Source organism: Tamandua tetradactyla, chromosome 21 (genome assembly GCF_023851605.1).
Source record: "Tamandua tetradactyla isolate mTamTet1 chromosome 21, mTamTet1.pri, whole genome shotgun sequence".
In the NCBI taxonomy this organism is placed as follows: domain Eukaryota; kingdom Metazoa; phylum Chordata; class Mammalia; order Pilosa; family Myrmecophagidae; genus Tamandua; species Tamandua tetradactyla.
This window is the reverse complement of record NC_135347.1, coordinates 12858888-12877904: the sequence shown is the minus strand read 5'-3', so window position 1 is coordinate 12877904 and position 19017 is coordinate 12858888. Positions and strand designations below refer to the sequence as shown.

The 19017-nt window shown below is 34.6% G+C and overlaps 1 protein-coding gene across 8 annotated transcripts in view; it reads left to right on the top strand.

The window, feature by feature from the left end:
* The window catches only part of COMMD10 (COMM domain containing 10), a 212468-nt gene that overhangs the window by 31288 nt on the left and 162163 nt on the right, over positions 1–19017 (top strand). For 5 of the 8 annotated variants that reach the window (XR_013166980.1, XM_077138896.1, XM_077138897.1 and 2 more), the window contains exon 5: positions 10977–11087. Coding sequence is in view for 6 of the 8 variants with exons in the window: in XM_077138896.1 (XP_076995011.1) it covers positions 10977–11087 (111 nt within the window). In the remaining 2 variants the exon portion in view is untranslated. The other 3 variants (XR_013166982.1, XM_077138900.1, XM_077138899.1) reach the window with 3 other exon arrangements.

The following is a 19017-nucleotide window of genomic DNA, read 5'->3' as shown; positions in this document are numbered from 1 at the left end:
ACTTGCGTTGTAACTGCCCATATATTTTACTCCTGCCCATTAAGTATAACATATTTTAGGAAATATTGCTTGAATTCCTTTTGGGATAAACCAAAATTGAAATGAATAAATATTATAAATTTAGAAGTAGTTCAGGCATATTTGCAGCACCAAGAACGTGATCATTGATACTATAAATAACTTCCAAAAAGTGATAGAGAAGAAATAAAAGGCGTTAAAAGTGTACACATCTTTCATGTATGATAGCATAGTATAATACTTAACCATTTATAATAATGACACTAAACAATTAAGATTAATTTACCTTTGATAAACTTTATTTAAGAAGCTAGAGAATGTCTTTTTCAAAAGATTGCTAACAGAACATTTGCGGTATAAAGAAAAAAACAAACAGGTGCCGAATTGCTTGCTTAACACTCAGAAGAATCTCAAAGCTGGGATCCAGAAAATATAATGTTATTCTGTACTTTAGAATTATAGTTGATAATTTAGACTAATGGCTTGATGCAAGTTTAGGTCTCTGCTCTATCACTTATATTAAATTTATGCCCATTGTATAAGAAGAAAGAAAAGGTTAAATGTGACTTTTGGTATTTTAAACTAGGGTTCTGAGTGGTTATTTTGCCTTCAGAGCAGCTCTAATTTAATTTTCCTTGGTAAATTTTCTAAAAATAAAATAATGTTGGAGATTTGCTGTTTGACAGAAATTAAAGAAGGAAAATATATAAATAAAGCTCACATACACAAAAATGCCAAAGAAAGGTGAATACAGGAAATTTGTTGATTTATTTTCATTTCTTTCTGTAATTATTTTTATTATTGTAACAAATGAGGTGTAGGGGCTTTTGGATACTTAGGGCTTACTGCTCTTTGATGTGGTTGAGAATCCTGGATATCTGAAATCTTTGTATTTAGGAATGTGACTACATCATTATATACATAATTTTTATAGCTGCACTTTTTTTTTGACATGCTTGTTTCCCCAATTATTTTTTGTTCTGACTACTTCCTATTCACCCTGCCCTAAATAATAGGTGATGGCTGAACACATGACATCCCACCCAGGATAGCTGATACTCGCAGCCTTTTTATTGGCCACATATATTCACAGCCTGGGGAGAGGGGGCGAATACCACATGCCATGCAGGACCACATGTGGTTTGTACTCGGGAGTAAAATGAACCAGCAGGTTCTGAGGGACCAGGCTTTGAAATGACAAGAGGATAGGTTGGGTACCCTCTGGTTTCCATGGGAGGATGTGATTGATTTACATGAATAATTTCATTGGCTGACAGGGAACTGAAGTACCTTAGGTTGAGGATCTGGTGGAGTAGAGCTAGCTGGTTCAGGTAATAGAGGAACTAGCCAGGTAGGGAGCCTTTCCTGCTAACTGGGGGACATATCTGGCAAGAACAGGGAAATTCATGGTAGACTGCTAGGGCCCTGTGAGGCTTAAAGATGTCAAGGTGGCACTTTCATATTATGTCTAATTTCGAACCTTTCAATACATTTTTTTTCTATATTACATTTATCCACAGCTATTGACATTGATTTGTAAGAGAAGAGACCTCAACTTGTGTCAGTATGACGGTATTGTGTATGATAGTTGTATAACCTTAACTTGAAACCTGTAATAGTAACCTTGAAATGGTTTGCACTTAGTTAAAATTTTCATTTTTATTTTGTGGTTAAATGAAGATTTGATTTAAAAAAATGCAGGTATTTTTGAGGATGTATTGAAATCTTCCCAGGATTATGTCCTTGTTAAAGAAACCCAGTAATAGAAACCCCATGACATTTTGTCTATCCTTTTTTGGGAGCTGGGGCACTTATTTTCTGCTTAACCTATGTTTAGAAACTTTGATTAGAGACTTATTAGAACTTTTGAATTAGATCAGTCTTGGCTTATCTGTTGTATTTCTAGATCTTGGTATGAATAAGACTTTTAAATTTATATAAAAGTAGTAGCAGACTTTTTATTTGTTGAATATGATCACATCAGTTCAATCTTTTACTTTGCTGTCTTTAAATAAAAACTACTAAAAACAGCTGCAATAAAAGTATAACTATGTAGTTAGTAAGTTCTCTTATCAGAAGTTTGAATTCTTTCTAAGACCTGAAGCAGCACAGCTGTTCTACTACAAGGAGGTAGAAGGCTGACCCTCTGCTTTCGATGCAAACTCATCCTCTCCACATACTTGGGTGGGTCTGCTCTCCAGGCCTGTTCTAGTTTGCTAGCTGCCAGAATGCAATCTACCAGAAATGGAATGGCTTTTAAAAGGGGAATTTAATAATTTGCTAGTTTACAGTTCTAAGGCCGAAAAAATGTCCCAATTGAAACAAGTCTATAGAAATGTCCAATCTAAGGCATCCAGGGAAGGTACCTTGGTTCAAGAAGGCCAATGAAGTTCAGGGTTTCTCTCTCAAGTGAGAAGGCACAAGGCAAGCATAGTCAGGGTTTCTTTCTCATCTGGAAGGGCATGTGGTGAACACAACGCCATCTGCTAGCTTTCTCTCCTGACTTCCGGTTTCATGAAGCTCCCAGAAGGCGTTTTCCTTCTTCATCTCCAAAAGTTGCTGGCTTGTGGACTCTACTTCACATGTCTGTGTCATCCTGCTGTGCCCTCTCTGAATTGCTCTTATTCTCCAAAATGTTTCCTCTTTTATAGGACTTCAGAAACTAATCAAGACGCACCCAGATGGGTGGAGATAAATCGTCATCTGACTCAGTTTAACAACCACTCTTGATTAAATCACATCTCCAGGGAGATGATCTAATTACAGTTTCAAACGTAAAGTATTGAATAGGGATTATTCTGCCTTCATAAAATGGGATTTTGATTAAAACATGACTTTTGTAGGGTACATACATCCTTTCAAACCAGCACAAGGCCCAAGGCTTCCTGACTTTAACTCCAGCCTCCATTTTCTTTAATTTTATTGTGTTTCTTTCTTTTTTTTATTAATAGATTTTGTATTTTAGAGCAGTTTTAGGTTTACAGAAAAATTAAAAAATACAAAGAATTCTGCTGTAGTCCCCCTTCTTTCATGCCCTTTCCCCAGTTATTAGCATCTTGCATTAGCACATACATTTGTTACAATTGATGAACCATATTACTATATTAGTTTAATTAGGATTCACTGTCTGTGTTTTACAGTCCTGTGAGTTTTTTTCTTTTTTTATTAATTTTTAAATTAAAAAAATATATAACAACAAACACAACATTATTAACATATGATCATTCCGTTCTACATATATAATCAATATTCACAATATCATCATATAGTTGCATATTCATTATCATCATCATTACTTAGACCATTTGCATCAACTCAGAAAAAGAAATAAAAAGAAAACAGAAAAAAATTCATATATACCATGGCCCTTACCCCTCCCTTTCATTGATCACTAGCATTTCAGTCTACTAAATTTATTTTAATATTTGTTTCCCTATTATTTAGTTTTATTCCATATGTTCTACTCATCTGTTGACAAGGTAGATAAAAGGAGCATCAGCCATAAGGTTTTCACAATCACACAGTCACATTTTGAAAGCTATATCATTATGCAATCATTTTCAAGAAACGTGGCTACTGGAACACAGCTCTACATTTTCAGGTAGTTCCCTCTGGCCTCTCCCTTACATCTTGACTAACAAGGTGATGCCTATTTAATGTGTAAGAGTAACCTCCAGGATAACCTCTTGACTCTGGAATCTCTCAGCCATTGACACTTTGTCTCATTTCTCTCTTCCCCCTTTTGGTCAAGAAGGTTTTCTCAATCCCTTGATGCCGAGTTCCTGTTCATTCTAGGATTTCTGTCCCATGTTGACAGTAAGGTCCTCACCCCTGGGAGTCAAGTCCCATGTAGACAGAGGGAGGACAGTGAGTTTGCTTATTGTATTGGCTGGGGAGAGAGGCCATATCTGAGCCACAAAAGAGGCTCTCTTGGGGGTGACTCTTAGGCCTAATTTTAAGTAGGCTTGACTTATCTTTTGTGGGGTTAAGTTTCATATGAGCAAATCCCAAGACTGGGGGCTCAGCCTATAGCTTTGGTTGTCCACACTGCTTGTGAGAATATCAAGAATTCAACTTGGGGAGGTTGAATTTTCCCCCGTTCTCACCATTCCCTGAATGGGACTTTGCAAATTCTTTTCCGCTCACTGATCAAATCACTCTGGGATTCATCGGGGCATCACTCTGGACAAACCAACAAAATCTCATGTCCTAACCAAGGTTCCATGTACTTATGGTGTTCAACCAAGCTATCTACATAAGTTATATTAGGAAATGCACTAGTCGAAATATAAATTTTGTAACAAACATTTTTTGCTTTAGTCTCACACGTAAGTTGAAATTTTAAAATATTAATTACCATCTATTTTCAGCACCCTGCAGTAATGACCTCCCTTTGTTCTTCCTCATGCAAAAACATTTTTAAAATTTGTACACTTAGTCACTATCATTATACACTCTAGGCATTCCTAGATTATACCATCTCAGACTTTATCATCTGTCCTTCTTTCTGATTTCATTTGTGCCCCCAGCCCTCCTGCCTCTATCATTTTCACATTCAGCTTTATTCAGTGTTCTAACATAATTGTATTACAGTTAGGTAGTATTGTGCTCTCCATTTCTGAGTTTTTATATTCAGTCCTGTTGCACAATCTCTATCCCTTCAGCTCCAATTACCTAATATCTTACCCTATTTCTATCTCCTGATGGTCTCTGTTACTAATGAAATTCTCCAAGTTTATTCACTAATGTCAGTTCAAATCAGTGAGACCATACAGTATTTGTCCTTTTATTTTTGGCTAATCTCACTCAGCGTAATGTCCTTAAGGTCCATCCATGTTGTTACATACTTCATAACTTTATTCTGTCTTACAGCTGCATAATACCCCATCATATGTATATACCACAGTTGGTTTAGCCACTCATCTGTTGATGGACATTTTGGCTGTTTCTATCTCCTTGCAATTGTAAATAATGCTGCTTTAAACATTGGTGTGCAAATGTCTGTTTGTGTCTTTGCCCTCATGTCCTCTGAGTAGATACCTAGCAATGGTATTGCCGGGTCATATGGCAATTCTATGTTCAGCTTTTTGAGGAATTGCCAAACTGCCTTCCGCAGCGATTGTACCATTTAACATTCCCACCCAACAATGAATAAGTGTACCTCTTTCTCCACATCCTCTCCAGCACCTGTCATTTTCTGTTTTATTGATAATGGCCATTCTGGTGTGTGTGAGATGATATCTCATTGGTGGTTTTGATTTGCATTTCTCTAATGGCAAGGGACGTTGTGCATCTCTTCATGTGCCTTTTGGCCATTTGTATTTCCTCTTCTGAGAAGTGTCTGTTCAAGTCTTTTTCCCATTTTGTAATTGGATTGGCTGTCTTTTTGTTGTTGAATTGAACAATCTCTTTATAAATTTTGGATACTAGACCTTTATCTGATATGTCGTTTCCAAATATTGTCTCCCATTGTGTAGGCTGTCTTTTTACTTTCTTGATGAAGTTCTTTGATGAGCAAAAGTGTTTAATTTTGAGGAGTTTCCATTTATTATTTCTTTCTTCAGTGCTCTTGCTTTGGGTGTAAGGTCTATAAAACCACCTCCCAGTATAAGATTTATAAGATATTTCCCTACATTTTCTTCTAACAGTTTTGTGGTCTTAGATCTAATATTTAGGTCTTTGATCCATTGTCAGTTAACTTTTCTATAAGATGTGAGGTATGGGTCCTCTTTCATTCTTTTGCATGTTTATCCAGTTCTCTAGGCACCATTTATTGAAGAGATTGTTCTGTCCCAGGTGAATTGGCTTGACTGCCTTATCAAAGATCAATTGTCCATAGATGAGAGGATCTATATCTGAACACTCTATTTGATTCCATTGGTCAATATTTCTGTCTTTATGCCAGTACTGTGCTGTTTTGACCACTGTGACTTCATAATATGCCTTAAAGTCAGGTAGTGTGAGACCTCCGACTGCAATTTTTTTTTGTCAGTATCCTTTTAGCTATTTGGGACACCCTGCCCTTCCAGGTAAATTTGGTTATTGATTTTTCTATTTCTGAAAAGTAAGTTTTACAGATTTTAATTGCTATTGCATTGGATCTGTAGATCAATTTAGGTAGCATTGACATCTTAACTATATTTAGTCTTCCAATCCATGAACACGGTATGCCCTTCCATCTGTTTAGGTCTTCTGTGATTTCTTTTAACAATTTCTTGTAGTTTTCTTTGTATAGGTCTTTTGTCTCTTTAGTTAAATTTATTCCTAAATATTTTATTCTTTTGGCTGCAATTGTAAATGGAATTCGTTTCTTGATTTCCCCCTCAGATTGTTCATTACTAGTGTATAGAAACACTACAGATTTTTGAGTGTTGATCTTGTAACCTGCCACTTTGCTGTACTCATTTATTAGCTCTAGTAGTTTTGCTGTGGATTTTTCGAGGTTTTTGACATGTAGTATATGATCTGCAAACAGTGAGAGTTTTACTTTTTCCTTTCCAATTTTGATGCCTTGCATTTCTTTTTCTTGTCTAATTGCTCTGACTAGAACTTCCAATGCAATGTTGAATAAAAGTGGTGATAGTGGACATCCTTGTCTTTTTCCTGATCTTAGGGGGAAAGTTTTCAGTTTTTTCCCATTGAGGATGATATTAGCTATAGGTTTTTCATATATTCCCTTTATCATTTTTTTGGGGGGGGGTCAGTTATTTTTATTTATTTATTTATTTATTTTTATTTATTTTCTTTTTTATTAATTAACGGGGAAAAAAAAAGAAATTAACCCAACATTTAGAAATAATACCATTCTACATATGCAATCAGTAATTCTTAACATCATCACATAGATGCGTGATCATCATTTCTTAGTACATTTGCATCGGTTTAGAAGAACTAGCAACACAACAGACAAAGATATAGAATGTTAATATAGAGAAAAGAAATAAAAGTAATAATAATAGTAAAAAAAAACAACAAAAACAAACAAACAAAGCCTATAGCTCAGATGCAGCTTCATTCAGTGTTTTAACATGATTACTTTACAATTAGATATTATTGTGCTGTCCATTTTTGAGTTTATGTATCTAGTCCTGTTGCACAGTCTGTATCTCTTCAGCTCCAATTACCCATTATCTTACCCTATTTCTATCTCCTGATGGACTCTGTTACCAATGACATATTCCAAGTTTATTCTCGAATGTCCGTTCACATCAGTGGAACCATACAGTATTTGTCCTTTAGTTTTTGGCTAGACTCACTCAGCATAATGTTCTCTAGGTCCATCCATGTTATTAAATGCTTCATAAGTTTATCCTGTCTTAAAGCTGCATAATATTCCATCGTATGTATATACCACAGTTTGTTTAGCCATTCTTCTGTTGATGGACATTTTGGCTGTTTCCATCTCTTTGCAATTGTAAATAACGCTGCTATAAACATTGGTGTGCAAATCTCCATTTGTGTCTTTGCCCTTAAGTCCTTCGAGTAGATACCCAGCAATGGTATTGCTGGGTCTTATGGCAATTCCATATTCAGCTTTTTGAGGAACCGCCAAACTACCTTCCACAGTGGTTGCACCATTTGACATTTCTTTTTCTTGTATAATTGCTCTGTCTGGAACTTCAGCACATGCTGAATAATAGTGGTGACAGTGGGCTTCCTTGTCTTGTTCCTGATCTTAGTGGGAAAGCTGAGCAGTGGGGCGAGATGGCAGCATAGTGAGGTGTGAAATTTAATTTATCCACCTGATAAACTAAATAGCCAGGAACTGTACAGAACAACTGTTAGGGGGACATCAGTGACCAAACACACAGTGTACACCAGTCTGGAGCTGGTGGAACATCTGAAATCCCACACAGAACTGTAAGTTTCCCAAGCCGTGGAGGCCAGTGCCAATCCCTCATGGGCACAGTGGGCTGGTTCCCCAAGGGGAAAGTACACGAACTTTACAGGTAGCAAAGGCTTTGGTCAACCAAGCCCCAATCGTGGAATTAATTAACAAATTCTAAGTGCTGAAAACAGGCCCTGAGCACAGATAAGTATGGAATAAGCATGAAAGGAACCAGGATTTTTCGCCCTGGCAGAGAGGGGGCGGGTTGATGGAGAACAAACAAACCGAGAGTCTTTTTGAGTTGGACAGGACAAAATACTGGAAAAGGCCTGGACCACAAGAAAAGGGGGCACATAGAGCCTGAGGACACAAAGAGCCACGTACCAACTCCAGTTCTTGATTGGCAAACCTGGTCTGGCTCTGAAAGGCTTTTTTTTTTTTTTCATTGTAGAATTCTAAGAAGGAAAGTGGAATAATGGGATGAGATTAGAAAGGAGGCAGGTAGCCCAATTTGAAGACTGTTTTGATAGGATGGGAAAGGGAGGAACAATGAAGGGTTGACTTGGAACTTGAATTGCACTGGTCTGATTTGGTCTTAACTGAATATTGGAGAATATTTGAAAAATATTTAAAAGACACTATAGAAAAATTAGGTGCCCCAAATGCCTTATGTTTATACTGCTTTGCAGTTTCTAAAACACTTTTAATATGCATTTTCTCATTTGATAGTGTCAGTAACTCAGGAAAGTACATAGTTCAGATAGATTTTTTTCTCATTTTGTATGAGGAAATTGAAGTCTTGGAAGAATATGACTTGTTCTAATTTGACAGGGCTGCTATGACAGATTCTAAACACTGTTTGGCTTAAATAAAAGGAATTTATTGGTCACAGTTTGGAGGCTAGAAGTCCAAAATCAAGATACTGACAGACCATGCTTTGTCTGAAGTCTGTAGCATTCTTTTCATGGCTTCCCCGTCAGTCTCTTGACTCTGTCAGATGGTGATCTGTCTCTTTCTGTGTCCTCCTGTGGTTTTTGGTTCCATTTCCAAATTTCTTTTGCTTTTGAGGATTCTAGTCATATAAGATTAAGGTCCACCCTGATTTAATTTGTCTCCATCTTTTTGGGGGGGCGGTGAGGGGGGGTGCATGGTCCAGGAATCAAACTCGGTTTTCCCACATGTAAAGCGAGCATTTTACCACTGAACCACCCATGCACCCTGGCCTCTTCTTAATAGGATCTTCAAAGATTGTGTTTATAAATGAGTTCACACCCATAGGACCAGGGGTTAGAACTTGAACATGCCTTGTGGGGGACATGTCATGATTCAATTTCCAGTATAACTTAACCAGTGTCACATAGTGAGTAAAAGCTGGGTAGCAGCTCCAGCATTATTGAGGCGTAAGCTTTAAGTTCAGTGCTGTTTTAAATTTCCCCATACCATGTTTATGCTGTAGCCTAAGCATAAATTAATTTATGCAAACAGTGACCACAATAGGCATATATTTTAATGTACATGCTTATTATTTATCTTCATTAGTTACCTTAAGTATCTAAAGGACAGGTATAGGATCAATTAAATAAGATTAATGCAATGTGTTACGGGTCCATATGAATACCTAGAAGGTGCTTTTCTATTAAGACAGGCACATATATCAGAGTATTTGGATATATGAAATTGGTTATGATGTATTTATTTGTTTTAACAGAGGGTCTATTGCATGTGACTGTTGAAAATAGTGGTAGTCTAGTATCAGAGGCTGTGTTCACTGTATTCAGTGTTAAAGATCCATACATCAGGTTTCCTTACTTGATCATTACATTGATTTTTTTAATTTGTGGTATTATAAATATGTCTCTGCAACATTTCTACCTTTTTTACTCATAGCCTCTAAAAGAATCAGTGCCAGAGAGCACAAAACTGTCTCTTTATTTTCTCATCACATCTTCTCTGATATAGATAATACTTTCATTGCTCTGTTTCTGACTTGGATTTGAGTCGCTGCTGTGATTCTAACTGTTGAACTGTCTTTCAAGTTAAGCAGTTAATATTCTGGTCGAATAAAAAATGTTATAAGGTTGTCATTCTTACCCAGTGTAGCTAAGGTAGTCTTACCAAATCTGTTATTAGGGTTATGTTGTCAGAAGCATATGACAATTGCATTTTACCAAACTTCCTTAAATGTTGGTACTTGAGATTCACAAAAAATTAAATCTAAAACTTTTATAGTCTGAGGTTGGAGGAACTAATAAGCTGTCAAACTCAATCAAACTTTGTCTGTGCTGCTTAATATATATATATTTTGGGTGGCTGGGTGCTGGGCTGGGAATTGAACCCAGGTCTCCTGCAAGGCAGGTTTGCCGCCTGCCATTGAACTACCTGTGCACCCCTTACTGCTTAATATTTTAAAAGAAAAATTGAACTACCCTAGTTTTCCTATAATACTTTTTTGCAATGCCTGATTAAATTTTTGCTGTTGTATTAATGAATTCAAAGGAAATGTTCTAATTAGTTTCTGACTTAACCTAGACTTTGGGAAGTATGGTTGTCTGTTGAGAAGCACCTGCTCAGTAGTAGATATCAATTATTTGTCTGTCTCTATCTTAGTGTCACTGTGTCTGTGAACCTTTTCCCATCTGGGTACTTGAGTTTCCCTTTAAATAAAAATAAATAAATAGGAAAATCTTACCTGAGTTCTACTTAATGCAAAGATTTTTGAAAGATGTAGATTATTAAAGTGCTTCTCACCAATATATGCTATTTACTAGTTAAAGTGTGTTGTTATTTAAGAATCATTGTCTTTAAGAGATAACATTTCAAAAATCGTAGTTTACTCTTCAGAAACCATAGGCTCTTGTGATATACTTCATTGCTTAGTCTTAAAATTTTTATTTTTAGGGAAGAGTATATTTAAAGTCAAATTGCACTTTGAATTTGATTTGACAAGAGGCCAATCTAATGAACCCAAAGGGAAAATTTGCAGAGTATGCAGGTTAAAGGAGCCCTAAGACTGACTTTCCATGACATCCAGGCACTCCATATTTATACCTTTTGAGTGGAGATTTGCTTAAAGTTGACTGCTTTTCTCCTTGTGTTCCATGTAATTTCAATCTGCACTTCTGTTTTATAGCTGGAGACAGTCGGATGGCAGCTTAACCTTCAAATGGCTCACTCTGCTCAGGCAAATCTAAAATCTCCTCAAGCTGTGTTACAACTAGGTGTGAGCAATGAAGACTCGAAGGTAAAAAATGGTATTATTGAAATGTTTTGCTACTAGGGCTTGTACTGTATTGTTAGCAGAATCTTTGTGCTCTGGATTGTACATTTAAACATAATTCAATTAAATTTGACAGACAGGGTTTAACAAATGGAAAAAATCTTTATTTATGGCAGATTTTGATGTCAGATTTAAATATAAATTATTTACTATCTGAAGAAGCTTGTCTTGCAAAGTGCCTTTCTTGAAAGGATATTTCATAGTGTCTTCTTTTAAATTCTACACTGGAAAAAAATTGGAGAGAACCATGTAAAATTACAATTTTAATGTTTAGATATTTGTGTATATTCCTGAGTGTTTTGTGTTTTTAAGTTGCATAATATGGTAAAGAGAATATTGTTTGTTTTCCATCCTGGAATACAATGATGACCTGAACTATGTTTTCTGTGTAATGTGTGAGAATGTCTTTAAATCCCTACTCTTGCAAAATAGAACTTCGGATTAGCTTTATACTGCATGTTGATTTCGTTCTCCTTTAGTATTAATTTCAGAACAACTTGACCATGATTATCAAAGAGTTGCTCTAGAAAAATTGTTCTTACTGTGGCATATAGAGAAGTATGAACTTCATATTTCAATCAGAGCTATTTATCATATTTTTTCATTGTAATTGACTGTCTTTTTAAGATAAGGAAGGAGAGGTGAACACCCCCCATCCTAAACAAATGACGCTTTATATCATTTTAAGACAAATAAAATAGAGCTGTAAATGAGGTAATGGTGGAATATCTGAGGAAGAAAGTACTGTTAGGCTGAATATGATCAAAGAATAACAGAAGAAATATTATTTATATTGGACGTTGAAGCATGGCAATATTATTACTTCTTTGTTGCACTTTCACTATCATTTGTCAAATTGGGCACACTTCTGTCTTCTTTTAGGGCCAGGATCAGTGCCCAGGCTAGAGTACATATCTATAAAGTTTTATAATTGATTTAAGTCTTATTGTATATAATTTATTAGTTTGTTACTAATTTTCACTGGAAAAGCATGTAAACTTAGTGGTTGAGTTAAACTGATATATATCTATGCTCTGAATTTAGTAGTGATGTAATCTTGGTAATTACTTAATCTTGATGAGTCTCAGTTTCTTCATCTGTAAAATGGGAATAACAGTAGTATCTCATAGGATTTTTATGATGTTTAAATGTAAAGTGCTTAGTCCAGTACCTAGTATTATGGTAAAATAATAAATAGCTGCTGCCATCAGCATTATTATCAACAGAACTTTTTTTTTTGGCAAATAAGTAAAGGAATCCCTTTGAAAATAAAATGTCACTAAATTTGTTTTCTGATGAAATTTACTTTTTTTCCCTTTTCCTTGCATTCTCCCTTCCTTTTATTTCTTGGCCATATTTTTTTGTATATTGCTTACTGAGAACTGGAGAAAGGATAGCCTGTAAAGCCCTCTTATTCCCCCCATGAGCTGGGGAAGGTATTCCTTTTGATTAGCATAATAATCTGGAACTCACTGGTGTTAACTGGGACTACTCCACGAGTGAGAACTCGGATATAATTATAGACCTGCTGCCTACCTGTCTGCCTAACTACCTACCTATCTTCTTACCTACCTACATATTCCAAGTAGCCACATTTCCTCTCTGTTGTATGTTTCCTGGCTACTGTATGTTCAGTATGAGTATCTAAAAGCAGTTTATAGGTTGGAAGCTTACTATTTTAGGTATATATTGGTTAAGCTTTGAGCATCATGACTTTGACATTGCTTGACTTTGGAATACTTGGGTCCTCCCAGCACTGTTATTACGTGTTCAAAATATGCTTACGTGTTTGTTATATTTTTAGGCAGTAAGAATAAATGAGTAAATGCTTCTAATAAAACAGCCATGTTTTTAAATCCTGTTTTAATTTAGGATGTCAATACGAATATGAAATCCAGTCCATTTGATACATGCATGGGCTTTAGTACCTTTGTGTTTTCTGTGTTTGTGTGGCTTTTCAACATTTTGACATCATGTGTGTGTCTACCACACACACAACAGACACGCCATATAAGTATTTTGTTAGACTTGTAACTTGGAAGTGCCTAGAGCACCATTTTTATTAACAAACAGACATTCAATTAAAAGAGCAGCAGCACATAAATGTAAAGGATATATTTTTTATCTTATATATATATGAATTTAAGTGAGCTTCTCTCTGTATTGCCTAACTCCCATATAGTATTGTGTGGATTCAGCCCCTAGATTTTTTCCTCCTAAACAGTAGGTACGTAATGGAGTATACACCACTGCCAGCTTGGACAGAAACATGCCATGTCCAAGTCATGGGAGTCTCAGCTGTAAAGGAACAGTTTACTATACCCCTGTTTCCTTCAGTGAACTGTTGCCTGAAATTATTGCTGCTACTTTTGTTTGCTTTCTCCCTGTTTTTATGATCTGGCATTCTGCATTTGTATTCTTACTTCATTCTAGTTCCTTGATGTTAAATTTTATGTTACTAAAGACACAAACTATTCCAGCCCCCCAAATTTCCTCTATTCTGAAACGAGAATTCAGGAATTCTTGACAGATTAGAATATTAAATAAAAGGAACAAGGGTATGACAAAGCTGTCATACTTACGGAATTGACGCTTATATGAAAAAAACATTAGCTAAAATTCCTTTAAATGTACGTATTATAATGCTAAGAATATTTGAGTCAATGCGAATTGTGAGAGAATATTTTGATGGTGTTTACTTTTGAGCTGCTGAGCCAAAAACTTACTGTAATTCATTGAGAGTGTGATTTGTAAGAAGTTCTTGTTCTCTTTTCTTTCATTTCCAACATACACATGAAAAGTGGAGCCTGCAGTGAAGTTTTAATTGCTATCGCTTTAGATAACATTGTTTGACTTCGGTCTCCTTTCTTTTAGAACATTTCTGTCTCAAGGCTTTCCTGTTTTTGCTACTAATTTTATCATGAAACTGAGGTATTGTAGCTTTTCCTACAGTATTTTGATATATATCCTAGTTGTTTCCAGTTAATTGTTTTAATGTTTGTCTACTGTATTTAGCAAAGCAAGATTATTTTCCTATTCCATAGATAGCTCAAAATGAGCTTTTTTTGGTTGTTTATTTCATTAGGTGGCAGTAGAGCTCTTTGCTTACCTAACCTTCTGTGATATTCAGTGTTATTTGAAATAACATTCAAAATAGTTTGTGAAGTCAGTAGTTGTGGGAAATGCTTAATGTTTACACTTCTAATCTGTATATAACAATAGGGTTCTCTTGTTTCCATTAACAGAATTAATGCCTATTAATCAGATAAATGCAGAACAATAAATGAAATCATCATGATTTCAGCTTTTGTTAATTTGTATATGATCATTTGCCAAAATGAAATTCATTAAAAAGCCTTCTACACTATTGAATTTTTTATTACAGTCTGTCACTTGTATTAATTTCCTTATGAGAAAAGAGGAAAAATCATCCCCAAGGTAATTGAATGGCTTCATTAAGTTTTAGTGTAACTACTTCCAGGTTAATGAGAACCAGCTGGTATTCCTTTATTTATAAAGAGTAACAATGTTATATTACAAATTTGGGTAATCTTAGAATGACATCAGCACATTAACTTTGAATATCCTAAGAACACTTAAATGTTTAAAATTTGCTTTAATCTTGTATTATTGCATTTCCCCAGTAAATTTGCTGTTCAAGACAATATTTTGTGAATACAGGGATTTTAAATTTCTTGGTACACACTTTAAGAAAGAATTCTTGTGTACTTTTTATTATTATTTTTAATAACTGCGATAAAGACTACCTTTATCTTTATATACCTGTATACAACGTCATTTATCATAATTTTGTTAGATTATACTCAGGTTGCAGAAGTTACTTTATGGGCAAGTAGTTATGATTTTGAGTGAATTTAGTACTTTTTTAGTACCAATTTCCTGAGTTAGAGGTCATCATTCTTATTTCAAAATTTATGAGAAATTCTATTTAGACTGAGAAAAAGGGGGGTGAGGGGAAGAGCCCTGATGCTTGCTATTATCTTCTGGACATGGTATTTCCTCCTTTAATCTTTAAAATATCTCTTTCAGTAGGAAGCCATACTAATATCCTGATTTTTTTTTATATATAGATAAATAGTAGCACAGAAAGGTTGTATAATTTTCTCAGATTATACAATTTGTGAACAGCAGAGTTAGGTTTTAAAACCAGATAATTTTATTTCAGGGACAAATACTATATTCATAGGTAGATATTCTATTATTTTGTCTATTTAACAATTTGAAAGTTGATCGTGTAATGATTTTTCAAGATGTTGAAAGCTCTTCTGAAAGGCTGTAATTGTCTTGTTGTTGTTGTTCATAGGGATTATAGTTATCTGGATTCTAAATTTCATTTTCTTTACAATTGATTTCATTGAAACAAGTTGACACTTTTAGCTAATGACAGGCATTAAAATACACTTCTATATAAAAAGTCAGGTTGTATATTTTTAATATTGTCAGGTCAGTTAATTCAACAGAGTCTACATTCATTAACAAATCTTATTGTGAGGGTTCTGTGACATCCCAATGTTGATGGCTTATGAACAAAGAGATAAGCTATATCTCTTCAAAACAAAATGCATCCCTAGATCTATTTTATGACAGGTTTCTCAGTAGGAAAGAGAAAAATATGTACGCTGTTCAAATTATGAACTCTTGTTATAGAAGTTAAAAATATTTTATTCTCCTTAAAGGTGATATTAGAATTGACTGATCTGAGAGGACCTCACATTTTTCTGAGTTATTCTCATGACCAGATCTGGATTTTCTAAGTGTTATATATTTTTATTTAATCTGTACAGTGAGTACATTTCTGCATATTCTCTTGATAATTTAGGTCAGCTATAATTATTTATAGTGGCAATTTTGGAAGGTATAAGAAAAAAGTTGAAATCATGTATAATTCTAGCACCCACAACACTGTTATGTTTTGCTATATTATCTTCCTATTTTTTTTTCTTTATGCATTTATTAACTTATAAGTGATTTTTAAAGACAGTGATGTTGTTATTTGGCCTAGGATAAAGGATTGAAGTTTTATTATTGCTGCTCAATATTTGTTATGGCTATGAGAAGGCAATCTCAATCATCAGCAATATTTTTTTCTTTTCTATAAGTAGTAATTATTTCTTCTTCTTCCATATGCTTATCTTGAGGTCTGAAGAGGAATTGTGCAAAGTCTTTGGGTTTTTTATGTATTGATTTTGATCAGGAATTTTATAAAGCAACTTTGTTTTTGGCAATTCTGTCAAGATAACTTTCATTTGTGTCATTTGGGAAGCCTATTCAGGATTCAGGAAAATTTTAAGATAAATTCATTATTGATGAATATTGCCAGATGTTTTTAAAATATGGTCCATTTTTCTGTTACCGGAGTGATTTTTATTATTATAGATTGATTATTATAGAAAACTTGAATAATATTATATGATTATGATAGAAAACTTGAAAATTATAATAATGTGGAAAGAAAATAATACTCATAGACTTACCACCAAGATGCTGTCAATCTGTTTGATCCCTGTTATTTCAGTGTTTAATCTATGCATATATTTTCTGTTTGTATGGCTTGTTTGATTTTATATTGTTTTTTCCCCGCTTAACTCTCTAACAAACCTTTTTCCATAGTATTTCAAACTCATCATTAGTATATTTTAAATGATTTCATCATATTTTGGCCATGGTATATTGTGATTTCTTCCTAATTCCTCTTATGGCTGGTTGTTGGGTTTGTTTCCAGTATTTCCTTATATAGTTTGCTTAATGTTTTATCAAAATAATTTTGGAAATACATATGGAAATGCAAAGGTGACATTCAAAGGATTTAAGAGTTTCTGGAGAAAGGCTTAACATGACCATCTAAAAAGTAGGGTCTTTGGTAGCTACCTAATTAATTTTAATAATTTTAGGAGATGAGTGGAAAGCTCAGATACATTTATAATATTGTAGAGCCCTCTCTTTATCATTTTAAAAATTCCATTAGTGCACAAATTAAACAAGCTTTTGTTATTTGTGTTTAATTTTATTATAGAACATGTAATAGCAATCTGATAAAACACTCTAGCTGTTAGAGAAAATAGAAACAGCCCTTATGTGTTAGATGATTGCCTAGATTATTTGAAAACGAACCTGGTTCCTTGGGAGTCAGATGTATTTAAATATTCCTAAGGCTTTGTGATTCTAATTTTCTGATTCTTAATTTTTTATATCCTTTTTCATTGTGATCATTTTCTCAATTGTTTTCTAAATAAGAACAATAAACAATGAAAATATCTTTCCTCAATTTTGTGTTTTATTTGGAAGTAATATGACACCCACACATGCTCCCTTCTCCCCCTGCTTTATCTAATTATATAGATTTCCTAAATCATGATATTCCCCACCTCTTCATCCTAATAAACTTTGTTTCTTCTTCCTGAACATCTCCCACAAATTATCTGCCTAATTTGCTACAGTAAATAATAAGCAATTATACTTTGATAGTTTAGCAGTCATGGATGAAAATAAGAGGGTCTTAGAGGAGAAGACCCTTTTTAAACATATATCAGAAAGTTTATGTATTTCAGAATTAAAACATCATCTTTTTACTAAAGATTATGAAAAAAATCACGTAGGATTTCAGATTAGGGAAATAAAAAAAAAATAATATCACCCTCGCAAGAGAAGCAAGAATTTCTTAGAAATGAGTTGTGTCAAATGCTGCTAAGATGTTTAAAGAAAAAAAAGATAATACTAATTTAATCCTCATAGCGGTGAAATAATTACTAATGTTTTTCCTGTTTGTAGATCAAGAAACTGAGGCTCAGTGATTAAATTGTCTGTCCCTAAATTGGATACTATAAAGTGATTGTGCCAGGATTTGAATCCATGTCTGTGTGACTCCAAAGCCTGAGTTTATAATCACCAGATAGTGTGATTATATGATTATATGAATTTGGTAACATTGTGGTCATTGGTGGTTACTATGTGGCAGGTGAAGGAAATGTTACAAGATGGAGGGCAGCATTGAGTGCTATGGAGAGGTCAGGAAAAAGAAAAAGACATGCAATTTATGGATTTGAAAAAATGGAGTTCTCCAATGACCTTGACAATTGTAATCTCAATGGAGAGGAAAAGAAAGAAGCCTGATTGGAGTACATTGAGGAAAGAATCTGAGGACATGAAGTGGAAACAGTCATACAGACAACTCTTTGAAGAGGCAAAGAAGTAGGCCAATAGGTGAGGGCGAATGCGGTTTAGGTGACTGGAGATATTTGAGAAGGTTTGTATGTTGATGCCATAGAACCAGTGGGAGAAAAATTGATGATGCAGGAAGGAGAGGGATATAAATTCCTTAAGAAAGTGGAAAGATAGATTCAGAGCACAAAATGGGAGGGTTGATGGGATTGGGAAGATATTATCTGTCCTAACAGAAGAGAAAGAAGAGTATGGGTTAGGTACGGGTAGTTTTGTTGGTGGGAAGAGAATCTGATTACTTCTGTTTTCTCAATGTAGTCATTAGCTTAGGGTAGTGGAGAGGTCCAAAAAATCTGAGAAGAGAGGAGAAGGTGTGAAATAGTTATTTTAGAGATTGGAAAATTGAACAAACTAGATATTTTAGGGTATTCCGCACTGTTACTTGCTTGTTTGAGATTTGTGACCATCAGTTCGAAATAAGAATTATCAGAAGGTTGTGCATTTTTCTTCATCCATTTTCACTTGCTCTGATGCAGATGTGGAATAAATGGATAAATGGTTTAATCTGGATTTCATCTTTGCCCAGTAGGTCAGATGAAGAGAGTGAGGGTCAAGGGGATTGGCTATATATACAAAGGAGTAATTTTAGTGATTAACCGTGGAATCTAAATTGGGTCAGGTGAAAGGTGAGGATTATGGTGTGTGGATATGAGGG